This window comes from Augochlora pura, chromosome 4 (genome assembly GCF_028453695.1).
Source record: "Augochlora pura isolate Apur16 chromosome 4, APUR_v2.2.1, whole genome shotgun sequence".
Classification (NCBI taxonomy): Eukaryota; Metazoa; Arthropoda; class Insecta; order Hymenoptera; family Halictidae; genus Augochlora; species Augochlora pura.
Window position 1 is genome coordinate 27546439 of NC_135775.1, and position 12753 is coordinate 27559191.

General features: G+C 51.6%; 1 protein-coding gene across 3 annotated transcripts in view; it reads right to left on the minus strand.

The window, feature by feature from the left end:
* The window catches only part of LOC144469468 (uncharacterized), a 51653-nt gene extending 40780 nt beyond the window's left edge, over positions 1-10873 (minus strand). For 2 of the 3 annotated variants that reach the window (XR_013493979.1, XM_078179799.1), the window contains exons 1-2: positions 10527-10873; positions 3684-3930 (exon numbers count right to left, since the gene is read on the minus strand). Coding sequence is in view for 2 of the 3 variants with exons in the window: in XM_078179799.1 (XP_078035925.1) it covers positions 3684-3920 (237 nt within the window). In the remaining variant the exon portion in view is untranslated. Of the gene's footprint in view, positions 1-3683; positions 3931-5590; positions 5655-10526 lie in introns of those variants that run through there. The other variant, XM_078179800.1, reaches the window with a different exon arrangement.
* Between the last annotated feature and the right edge of the window lie 1880 nt (positions 10874-12753).

The following is a 12753-nucleotide window of genomic DNA, read 5'->3' on the forward strand; positions in this document are numbered from 1 at the left end:
ATATTGATAGAAATGTTTCCATATCTATCGTGCGAATAATTTTCTATGATTTTAGTAACTTGGGACGAATGACGAAGATTTGTTGGAAATTAGAATACGATCACTTATGAGATGCCAGGATCGTTCGTGGCGGAGCCACGAAGGACGCAATCGAAGGATTTGACAAAGGGGATCAAAGGAAGGAAATTATGGAGCAGCATCGAGCGTCGATCGCTCGATGTTGATTGAGCTTGATTAGTGGCTCTTGGGAATGATTGCTGGTCCATAACGCTGGGGTGGCGGACTAGATAAACGGATTCCGATAAAGGTTAGAGTATTATCGTCGGGAATCTGATTTTATCGGGCGGGTCACGAAGCATCCTTATAGAGGCTCGACGACAAAGAAGATCAAACGAGATAACAGCTGGTAGGAGTTTTACGGAAAGAACTATACGTTCAGCGACGATTTCACAAATTCTCCCGCAGAATTTTCAGAATTTTACAATTTCTCTAATTTTCGCTATGTCGCTTGTCTTTCAAACTATCCATAAAATATATTGAAACCAAAAGGGAAGAGTCTTCGTTGAATAAAAATTCTCCACCTTCTTCCTGACCGTTGTCCCTCATGACTCGGGAGTAATTAATTTCTCTGAAAAGACACGTCTATTCCAGAAATCGATTTCGTTTCTTCCCAATCACCGTAGCGGAGAGTGATGAAGCCAGAGTCCTCCCTCTTCGAAATTATCAGTTCCAATAATCAAAATAAATGATCCTCCTACGCCCGGTCCACCTTTTACCGATTCCCTGACCGAAACGATGATCCACCATTTAAGAATTCCATTTTCCAGAGTTCTTTAAAGCAAGACGGGGTCAGCGAGCCGAGCCGGTTAGGTTAGGTTAGGTTAGGTTGGGTTAATCGAGCAAGGAGTATCCCATTTCGAGGGCCCCTAAATCATGCGAATTACGACGGCGGGAATCGAATTCGCGGTAAGTGGTGATCGAGCTGGCAGGACAGGGGCGATATTCCTATCATATACCTAGCTGCCGATCCTAGATAGGGATCCTCGATTCGTCGGCGCGGCTCGCTGCTGCGCTACCGTAAATCAGAGGAGCGAGACAACGAGCTAAATGGATCCGTGGGATTCCAGTTGGCGGGAAGCGAATGTTGGTCATACTAACTGCTCTCCCCGAGTATCCCGGCTATCCGATCGTCGATCCGACGGCCGTGAATACTGGCTCCTTGGCAGACGCTCCGACAGCCACTGGTTTTTTTTCGGTTTCGTTTTCCCCGGTCCCGGCCAAATCTGCCTGCTGACCTATTCAGCCAACCAAGGTGACCCTACGCCACCACTGCAATCCCTTCTACTGCTGCGGAGACCAACCCGTTCGCATTTGCATCTCGCTAATTGGCTGCTAATCGTCCCCTTTTCAGCAAGTCTAACAACTTGGACCGAACGTTCCTCAACAACTTCTCGCTTAAAGATGGTCTTGCAGATCATAGACTAATCTCGATCCCTTGGAAAGACGAACGAAAGGTTCCTCTATTCGCGTGGAGTAAAAATTCTACACTTCGATATTTCTAAATAGCTCTACTTCCGCCGCGTTGCACTCGAGTCCCTAGAAACCTATTCGTCGACCTCGCGGCTCTACATGTTTCGAGATCATTTTTCGGCTTCTCCCTGAAGATGCCGAACGAAGTTTGCGGAACTCCGTAGAAGATCCGAATGTCGCGCGACGTGTTACTCGTAGCTCCAGTTATTCTACATGAACGTCGAGCGAACGGTTTTTAGACCTAGACTCGGAAATGTATAGCAGGACAGGTCTCCGAAGTTCTTCCAGCTGTTTATCGAGGGATCTTCGGGGGATCGGAACGACGCGATGCAGTAAATTGGATGGCGGAACGGTGGGTATCTCCACCGCGACGCGGAACGTCCGATTGTTCCTTATTTCCCTCGACAGACCAGCGATATTGAATTTCTACGGCGTCGATGTACGATTCGAGAGTGTGTCCCGCTAATGGGGGCCCGCCGCTAAGTCAGCCGCTACATCGTCCCGGGCCACGGAAATCAATAGGGCATTCAGAGTTTCTGCACATAAATCTTCGGCAAGGGCGACTCCGTGGAAAGACGTGCCCCGTCGTCGTTCGCATAATTCCGGTTTAAAGAACGAATTCAATTAGCCTCCGACATTATCGGAGACGGTCCCCGGTCAAACTTTAATTGCTTCCTGCGTGTTCGACCGACGTTTAATCAGCCGTTTCGAGAAAATCTGGATCCACGCTTCGCTCGTCTCGGGAACGATTTTTACCCAACTTTGTAACTGGAACGAACGTTGTTACCGCGGCGCAACGATAAGGCCTTTTTGAGTATTAATAGTTTGTTACCGGAGTAAAATAATCCCGGTTCGAACAATCGATTCGATAAACTCTTGACATTATCGCAAGCCCGAGCTACTTATTCAATCTTTAATTGCTTCCCTACCTTCGACTAACGTTCGCAGAGTGGATCGTGCCGTTTCACCGGCGTTGGTGCGGAACTCCTACGCGAAAATACGAAATCGTGATATTTGCATTTTATTCCGAGCCGCGGAAACCTTTTAATTCGCTGGAGAAATTTCTCACGTTTTTCAACGTGCTACGAGAGGTTCTATCAATCATCGTCTACGTTGGTAATCCAGCTCCACTCGAATCTGTGAGAGCAATAATCAATTTCTCGGCGAGAAGGATGGAACCGGTGCGAATCCCAACGGTGGATCGATGCGTTTATCTATGCGTGGATTCGCGGCAATGTCGCGCACTCAGACTGATAAATAGAGTTAAGTTTCGTCAGGCGATGCAGGGTCTTCTCAGCGAGCGGTGATCGCGTTAACCTCGGGTAATCGAACCCTTTTTGCCCCCGTCGGCTGCGCCAGGTATTCCCATCCCGAACTTTCCTCATCCTTCCGCTCCTATCACCCTGGATATCGTGTCTGAAGGCTCATCCTAGCTATCGTCCCTAGATAATCGTAGTCATCGGCGCGACCGAGGAGCTCGCGAGCACCGATCCGACAAGATCTCGTTCGTTCCTCGAGCACAAAAGGCCGCCATTCAAAACCTGCCGCCGATTAAACTTCTTAGCCCACCCTCGCTCCGGCTTTTCGACACCCTCGCCTCCCCCGATCCTGCACCCTGTACACCGGCAAACAAAATGTTCCCTACACCGGCGGATGCCGTCGCGGCGGAATTAGCGCGTCTCAACTTTGAATCGAAAGTTGATCCAGTCTCTAAACAGGGTGATTACCGGGCTCCTATTTAAGAGGATATACAGCGACAAGGTTCCACTTTCCCTGGACGAGGCGGTAATCGACTGGCTCTCTCGAATTGGAGCGAAGACACACGTCCGGCCCGATGAAATTATAATGGGTTCCGATTGGATTCCGTTCGGAGCAAATCGGATTGACCTGTCCGTAAATATAGAGCGGCCCGGAAGGGCACAACAGGTGGGACAAGCAAGATCGCCGGCGGTGTCATGGCCTCTTCGGTGCCAAGTAACGCAAACACCGTTTTCCAGGACGGGAACCGGCCGCGTCCAGCCGCGCGACTCTACGAGCCGAGCCGAGCCGAACCGAGTCGAGGCGCGCGTCAAACTCAAACAGACGCGGAAGCGCCGGATATCGCCGTTGGCTATTGTGCTCCGGCTACTATTACTACTACTACTACTACTCACGATCTTGTGACGGAGATGCTGGAGCTCCCTCTCGGTGACTCTTCTGCGGGACAGCTCCCGTTGCTCCCGCCTGTACTGGCTGTACTTGTAGAAGAGGTACATGCCGGGAAGCGCCAGGACGACCAAGGGCCTCATCAGGCCCGCTCTACCGCTGGCCCCGCGGACCCGCGGCTCTGGAGGCTCCTCCAGGTCCTCCAGCTGGCCTGCTGCCTCCGCCACTGCTGGTACAGCCGGCATTTTCGATCACCTGCAACAAACATTAATCCTTCAAGTCCTAGTTCGACATCAAATATTGTCGATAAATAAATTCGATTTAACATAATAACAGATATACACGAAGTACCAATGAAATAATAATGATATAATGGCTCGCGAGAGTCCGCATTTGTAAGTGGGATCAGAGAAGGAGGTCGAAGTTTCACAGGCTCTTGGCAACGCCATACAACGGATGATTAATTATCAGGAACAAATGATCCATGGCGCGGCTGCGTTTCTATGTCAGAGACGAGTCCCGAGCAATAGGAACAGTTACACAGCGCCGGTTGTTTCAATATTCCGAACGAGGCACAATGCACTGCTATAGACCATTGTCTGGGCCGACGAGAATCGGATACGGTGTCATTACTTAATCAGCATTGAGGGAATCTTCCATGATTCTTTCAAAGAATAAATAATTGAGCAGCCGTTCGGCTGAATGGCGAACACACGTTATTGTACGCCGCTTTCACGACACGGAGCGGAACGAGAGTGTCCGTCGGTTGTTAATTTTTCAAACTTCTACCTACCCCGGATCGTCGAACCTGTCTCATAAAATCGAAACCGAAGGGTTTGCTGCACCGTCGCCGTTCCGATTCCCCGAACAACATCGCCGTATATACTCGATTTCAATCCAATCGAACGTTAATCGTAGCGAATTTTAATCCGAACGCGTTGAGACTTTTTTCATTTCCAATGCAAGAATTATTCGGTTCGAATCATTCTAAATTGCTGCTGGGAAAGTACAATTACAGGTTTAATCTGAGCTCTATTTAAGCCTCGCGCGTTGTTCAATTATTTAATTCGCAGCGAGAGAAATTGGATCGGCAGTTACTTGATGAAACGCGATGGGACGGTTTTTCAAAATTGGTAATTGAATAGATCCAAGCATCGTCGAGCAAATAAATGAATTCCAATTTGTCGACGGCTCTTGTAGCATCCAAAGACAGACGGTAACGTTCAGACAAAAAGAAGCCTGTACCCCCTCAAGATCCACACAGGCCAGTGATCGCGAAGATCGCGACTCGAGCGCGCAGCGACAGGGAATTTCGCGGAAGAAGAAGGCGAGACCCGAGGCAGCAGCAAAAACGTCGACGATGCGTCGGCTCATCGGTCCGAGGAGTGGCGCGAACGTTCGTCGGCCGGGTTCGCAGCCGGCGACAAGCTTTCCAGGTGTTCTCGAGCGCGAGGTAAAGTGTGGCGCGCGGCGGATGCGGAGGAAAGCGTGGGCGGCCGTTTGCTCGGCGGCGCGTTTGATTCCCCGTTTTCTGACGGAGTCCAGGTGAACGAGCGAATTTTAGGTCACCGTCGGACGACTCTATTGGCTATTGGATTTCCATCAAATCGTGTTTTCTTTTTTCCTTCCCCCGGTTCTCGCGACCCGCGGGCAAGAAAGACTCGCGCGTTCGGCAGCACCCCCCACGCTTCTTTTTTTCTCGATATTTATAATCCTCGTTAACGTCGACCCGAGGAAACGTCTGCGACGAAATGGCTTTCCGTTGCAGATGACTCGGCCCGCTACCAGCGAGGCTTTTTACCCGCTGCCAATTATTCCGGGATATTTCTGCCAGCGACGAGCCCGCTGCCCATAAATGAAAGATACGGCTCTCTTCCGGAGCACGAGCGTAGCCGCCACCCGGCTGACAACGTACCTGGGGACACCGCATTTAGCTGATGAGCCCGGGTACCTCCTCTCGCGGAACCTGTGCGCCTTTCAGTTCACGGAATTCATTTTTCTCTTCGACCCGCCGCGACGGAAGGACGTGGCTTCGTTATCAGAATATTCAACGGTCAACCGTGGCTTTTTATCCGCGGACCCCCGGCCCTCGCGGGTTCCGATTCAGCTTCCGCTTTTTCACGAGTACACCTCCGCAGAGGTCCGGCGAGATTCGACGATTTACCTTTCGCAATTCGGACCCGTGCTTTTGATCGGAAGCCGACAAGAATTTCCTCTTTGTACATTTTTATGTTCCATTAGGTTTCGTTCGCTGGCTTCTGGGTCACGGAAGCCTCTGATTTACAATTTAGCACCTGCGATTACAGTTGGAATCAGCCTCAAAGGACCGAGAGAACTCTGTGTTTTCAATTCTTTCGAGAGAGGCTCGTCTGCTATAAGAAAAGGGACGAATCAACAATTTAACAGCTCGAGCCAAGATTTACAGGTCAGCTTCCATTGAGAGATCCAGCCTCCTTTCTTTCTTTCCGAGAGAGAGAGAGAGGGAGTATTATTCAGCATCCGAACCTCTTCAATTTTGAATATTTTATTCGCGACGGAGAAGAGGGCGCCTAGCAAAAACCTGATTGTCCCTCGAATTTTTATTCCGGCAATTTATTTCGCCGATCGTTGGTAGCAAAGAATGAACCGTGCAATACTCGGCGACGCCCCAATTTCGGCGAACGAGGGAGAGGAAAAATTCGATGGGGACTCGGGACGATTGGACCCGAAGGTCCTCGTTCTTATCGCCGTCGAATAAGGCCGGCTGAACCCACGACGGCCGGAATCGGCTCCGATACCGGAGGAGACCACGGACAGAGGCGGGATACTATTCTGGACTTCCGTGACTTCAATGAAATTTCGTAATCTACTCGGGGGGGGGGGTCGTTCACCGGCTATATTTAATTCAGCCGTCTATTTGCCCGTTCTATTCTTAACCGGACTGCTCTAGAAATATCCGCGCGGACCCGCTCTATATCGCGGCCGGGTTCGTGCACCCTTCGTTCGTTCGTTCGTTCGTTCGCGATTCGCGCGCGGAGATGCGCCGCGCCGCGCCGCACATTGCAAAACCGGTGACAGGCTTGATCCGATTACACCGGCTGTCTGCAACGATATGGATCGGCCGGGACGCGTATCGCCCCCGGGACCATGTAATATCGTTAATTGCCGTCGAACCGGCGGAATTTCCCGTGTTTTTCGCGGACCCGGCGACAGCCTTGTTCCACCCCCCGATTGAAATCCGAGGAACGCTTCTTCGATTCGTCGTCCTGCAATCGTTTCAGCAACGGATCGAATCAACGAGAAACGAAATTAAGCCGAATATCGATGACGCGTTATCGCGACGATAAGCGGCGAGATTGCGAACGAGGCGAATTAGATTTAGTGTTTGCCGAGCGATAGAAATTTCGTCGACGTTATGAGGTCGACGATTTATCGGATCTCCGGGCAACAATGAAACGAGGAGGCAACAGAAATATCCTCGAATATTTATTCCAACTGGACGGAATTTGTTCGTCGAACAGCGTTCTCGAAATTATTGTTAACGAACCGTCGAACAAGTTTGAGAAGCTGCGGGCGTGTCCGGAGTTGGGAGCTGCCCGGAATAGAGATAAGCAGCCCGGTGGTGCGGTAATTAGGCTGTGCAGGTTCGGCTTGCCAAGGGAACAATGCCGAAAACAGCACGAGCCGAATACAATAACCGCGTTGCCGCGCGCGGAGTCCAGAGCCAAAGAAACTGGAGGGTAGTTTGTTTGTGCTGGCTCCACGGCGGAGTCCGGCAGGGTCAGAAACAGAGAGAGAGCCCTTATTGCCGTGTGCCAATCATTTCGCAGGGCAAACATCCCGGGCTGTTTGCGCCGCTGTATCCGCGTCGATCGAATCTGCATTGCAAATTGCACTCTTTCGTCGCGTAATTACCGGATCGCGGTCAAGACGATGCCGCAGCCCTTAACACGATTCGGATTTCTCCTTGCCGGGGGAGTCTGTCAGGCTGGTAGCAGCCGATCAGTCGAGTCGGACGTCGCAGGAAACGTTAATTGTCGGCGACCAGCGGATTCGCGGTGCTCGAAGCCGCGTCGGAACGACGGCTTTGTTCGGACGGATCGGCGGGAAAATCCGATAGCCTGGAAGACATCGGCGAGCGGTACTGGCGTGGTGCGTGAACGGTGCGCGACGCGCACATGCACACACAGACGCGTGCACTTGTTATCACCTTGGGAGGTAATATATTATCGGAAATGAATCAATATATCGACTGGTTGTTGCACGGCCCGTGGCCGACGCTATGAAAACGTACGTCACCTCGGGGATTCATTGCGTTCGCGGCAAGGGCAAGGTCGGCTGCACACGCTTTTAGGTTCTCCGGGCCTCTTTGGAGAACCGGCCAGGACCAATCCCCCGTACTTTTCATTAGGCGGAGACGCGCGCGGGCTCGCTCGGTTCCCCCGAGGACACGATTCTTCCCGACCCTTTTCACGATTCCTCCCGATTGCTCTTTGTTTGATCTCGTTTGCCGAGCCCCGTCTGCCGCTCGGATCTTCTTCCCGCATTTGCATGGCTGTTGGGCGTTCGCCTGTGCTCTTGCACATTTTCAGGATTCTATTGGGGAACTCGTGCAGCGGATGCTGGGTATACAGGCGATCCGATTTACCGATGGTATTAATAGCGGACCAGGATGTTGAACGCGAAGCTAATTTTAGTTTGACGAGGAGAGATGCTGAACGCTCGCGCACGGTCAAACAATGCCGAGGCAACGAAGAATTTATCGAGAAGATGGAGCGAGAACGTGGCTGGTCGAATTCAGAAGAAAATGAAAAATTACGACGAGCATGTAACTCTTTTCAGATAGCATAGATGGCGAACCAATTTGCACTGTGCTGTTGTTAACAGCATCGCAAACGTGACGAATCGAACAGACGACACGATAAGTAGCGTCCTCGTCCTATCAGTGGTTGAAAATCTATGCAATTTCTACATCGAGACTATTGCCATTCAATCGAAACAGGAACACTGATTAGGAACCCACGATGTTTGAACAGGGAAAGCAAACGACCCAAATTACAAGGCATCGTATGTACTAGAAATCGACGCTAGCTACTCGAAGATCCTCGGCCCGTCGCGGCAGGATCAACAATTTTCAATGGACATCGCCCAACAATCGACAGTGGAACCATTCCATTGTAACCGAACTCTCTGGTTCCCATTGAAATTCCAGAAACGCGGGCGGCGCATCTGCGAAATTGGGACAGGTGGCGGAAGGATAACGCTCGGCGTCCTGCGGGAGAGCGAGAGGGAATCACGCGAGAACCGCAGCCAATAAGACTGGACCAGAAGAGAGATACAAGGAGAGGGAGAGAGAGAGAGAGAATACGGTCGAACGTACGTCGTCGTCGGCTGTTCAGAGAAATTATTACGTTGTTACCGGCGAGGGCTATCGTACCGATCTAATATTACACGTACGTATGCGTTTCGCCTTGACATATCGCAATGGCGGTCGCAAGAACAAGGACACCCGCCAGCCGCGCCGCGGCAGGATAACATCGTGCCGGATAGGCTACGGCCAAGTACACGTCCTGTCGCCTTCTATTTTTACGCTCTGTTTTCTGTGCTGTTCAGTAACGTTCGATTGCAGTGTGGCGCGATTAGGATCGATCTGGCCGCACGTTCCTCATCCTCACGTGACGCCGCGCGAAACCTGACGCCGCCGTCAAACTAAGCACGCTGCTCAAACGTTTCAATGGTACGTTCGGGCCGAACTCTGCTTCGATCACAAGAGTCCTTTTCAAAAGAAAGATTTCAATCCAGGCCGTTCCGCTCGCAAGTTCTGCCAACTATTTGGAATCCAGCTCCCATCAAATAACATTCGAGCGACTGGAAATAAATCCGTTCCAATTTGATCGGCTCCATTAGCTATTGAAATGGTATCCAGGCAGCTAAAAGTAATTCTGTCAATTTTAAGCTTGGCTTTAATGAGATCACTCCACTCGGTTCCCACCGGGATCCCCGAAATAATCTAAAACAGAATTCAATCCTTTCTACGTGCTGCTGTATTTTTAGAAAATCGTTGATAGATTTACGCGTCGAGAGAACGCACGGATATCCTGTTCAAACAAAAGCCCCCGCATTGCGTCTACGTCCAAATATCCTCCTGCGATTGATCACTCTCCGCTCCTCGATTGAAAGCCCAGGCAGCTAATCGACTAATTTAATAGCGATCGAAAGAGAGACCTATAAACAGAGCGCGCGCTTAAAAATTCAGGGAGGAAGCACCGGATCGACCTGGAACACCCCGCGAATAATGCACGAAATGATATTAGAAATCGTCGAGCGATATCATGTCGGAGTCATCGCAATCGAATCAGTGGGATCCCACGGGATGCGACAGCTTTCCCGATGATTTCTTGGAAGAACTAATCGTCTCGTGCCGGGCGGATCGAGCGCTGTCTCCGTTCCCCGTATCGTAAATGGAGAGTGGTTTTATTGGATTCCAGGGGAACTCGAAGCAATTAACCCGCTCTCGACGCGGTGCCATCGGACATCGCATTGATCAATCGCCGCGGGAACGTCGGAGATGATATTGAGGCTGCAGTGCAGCTCTCTTCCGATCACGCTATCACGGTTCCCCGAAATAGGACACAACCGATCGCTACACCACCGGAATACCCTCGAGCCAGGATAGCTCGTATCGTGGATGCCCGACGAAACGTCGCGATGCGTCGCGTCGCGTCGCGTCGCACCGACCCAACCAACCTCTAATCGACACTGGAGCGTTCGCGACGTCTCCGACGGTTTTCCACCTGTTCCAGCCGTTGATCCTGAAACCTGTCACTCGGATCTAGGTTCTAACGACACTACGATCGTCACGAAGCACTTACGTAGTCGCTGGCTGGTCGGCTGGCTGGCTGGCAGAGGTGTTGAAACGGTGGTCGCGTGCTGGCCCCGGTGACAAGGTAACCACAGATTCACGACCGAGAGAGACAGAGCGAGAGAGTGAGAATGAGAGAGAGAGTGAGAGAGGGAGAGAGAGAGAACCGGGGGTAACCGAGGGCGACGGAGAAAGTGCGAAGAAAAATCGCCTGCGCCGGCGACACGAGCGTCCCTCGTGTGCTCAGCTCAGCTTCGGCTGAAACATCGCCGAGCCGCGACTGTCCTGGCGGAGAACCGGCGGCTGCACTGCGCGCCTGCAGCTAGGCAAACCGCGCACGAGCCCTGGTTCGCGGCTCTTCGGTCTTCGCCGACTATCTCCGGCCCCTGTCGACCACGATCGCCGCCACCCGCTCGACCTCGATGCTTTTTGGCGGTATACGGGACGCCACTGGCGCGCACACCATTGGCGCAGACTAGGACTAACATTCGCTAGGGACTGCTGCGCCGGCTGCCAGCGCGCACACGCGCCGACAGGGTTGTAGCTACGAGGGGACCTGTCCAGAAGACCCCGAGGATTTAATCCTTTTTACCCTGGATTTCTTTCAGCGACACGCTCGTCCGAAATGCTCGATTGCCCGTCGAGTCCTTCGCAGAGACATCCCGAAATCATCTTCGGTGTTTCTTGCTCGTTACTCATTGAATTCTCGACCAATTAATTCCGATTTTGGCTGAGAAGAATTTACCATCCCATAGTTTCACCAATTTTCAACATTTCGACGATCGTTCTCCCTTAATTAATTCACGAAAGCAACCTCGAGCAACTGTAGAGAGCGCTGGAACGTTTACCGGGCAGCGTTGAAGCAATCCAATTCAGAAGGGACCATTGATTTCAACTGTCCGATACGTCTGCACCTCCTTCAGGGATCCGACCACCCTAAAGGCTTTAAAAAATCGCTCCCGTTAGTTTCTACCCTGCTAGACGATTCGTAGCTCTATGTTTTACATTCCAAATCTTTCTCCACTTTTATTCTGCCGCGATGGCATTCTGCTGTGATCCTGATCGATGTTCCTGCTGGCGGCTGCTCCTGCAAGCGATGATCCTTTGATCCCGGAAAATGTATTTCAAAATTTTTGAAACTTTGTAGCCCTGGAATAATATCGTGGACAGGGGATCAAAACTGATGGCGAGGGTTGAACATACTGTCTCGTGAATTTGTTCCGTCCGGGCGAGTGGTCTCTGCTTGTCATTTTAGAAGAATCATGGCATGGTTCAAAACAATTCATACGTTCCTCGGATCAGGGTAGGCGTATCCATGGAATCTGTTGCTTCAAAGTTTGGGGCAAAAAGGGGTGAAATGTACAAAGATCTTTCGTACACCTGTTATCGAGTGGGTAGGGAAGGGCAATCTTGAGATAGCCGAAATGTTACTGCCATTCGGCAGCTATAGCAAATGCTCCTTGCTCATTAACGATTAAGGGTTTATCCAATTCGATTTTTCAGATTATTAGCTGCAGATTCGAGTCTGAAAATTACTAGAGGATATCGAAAGGAGGATGTCCTCGCATTTTGAGGACCTGCTCGCGCGTCCTGTCTCGCTGACCGAAACAGTATGCAGCGCAGGGGGTTAATGTTTTCTGGAAACGTCAATCATTCGGCGGTGTCGCCGTGGAGGGCTCTCGGGATTGATCATCCGTGGTTGCGCTCGTGCAGCTGACGGTGGCTGCGTGACGCAATGCGTGGAGAAGCATCGTACAACCACCGATCGAAGCAGTTCTGCCGGCGTTGTGGCCGGGTGCCCACTGAGCTTGTACGGACCACCGTTGGTGATTTCTGCCGACGATGCTGCGCTACTGCCGCCGCCGCCGCCGACGCCGCGGCCGGACCGCGATCGATAAACGGAGGAGGGATAGAACCACCCGGGAAGAAACGAGGGAATCTGCGCCCTCACCCCTTTTCCCTCTTCTCTTCTCTTCTCTTCTCGTCTCTTCTCTTCTCTTCGCTCACCCTCCCCCCGTTTCCTCTCTGGGCACACTCTCCTCTCGCACCCACAACGCATGACTGTTTCGCGGATCCCGCTGATGCCGGTCTATTCTCTGGTTCCCCTTCTGCACCTGGAACCTCATCCAGCGTTTCCTCTCACTCTCCACCTATCTCGCCGTTTTTTTTCCTATCCCTCTCCACCTACTTCTGGGTCTATCCGTGCGTCCCGAAGTACAGCCGTGTCTCGTCCCTCC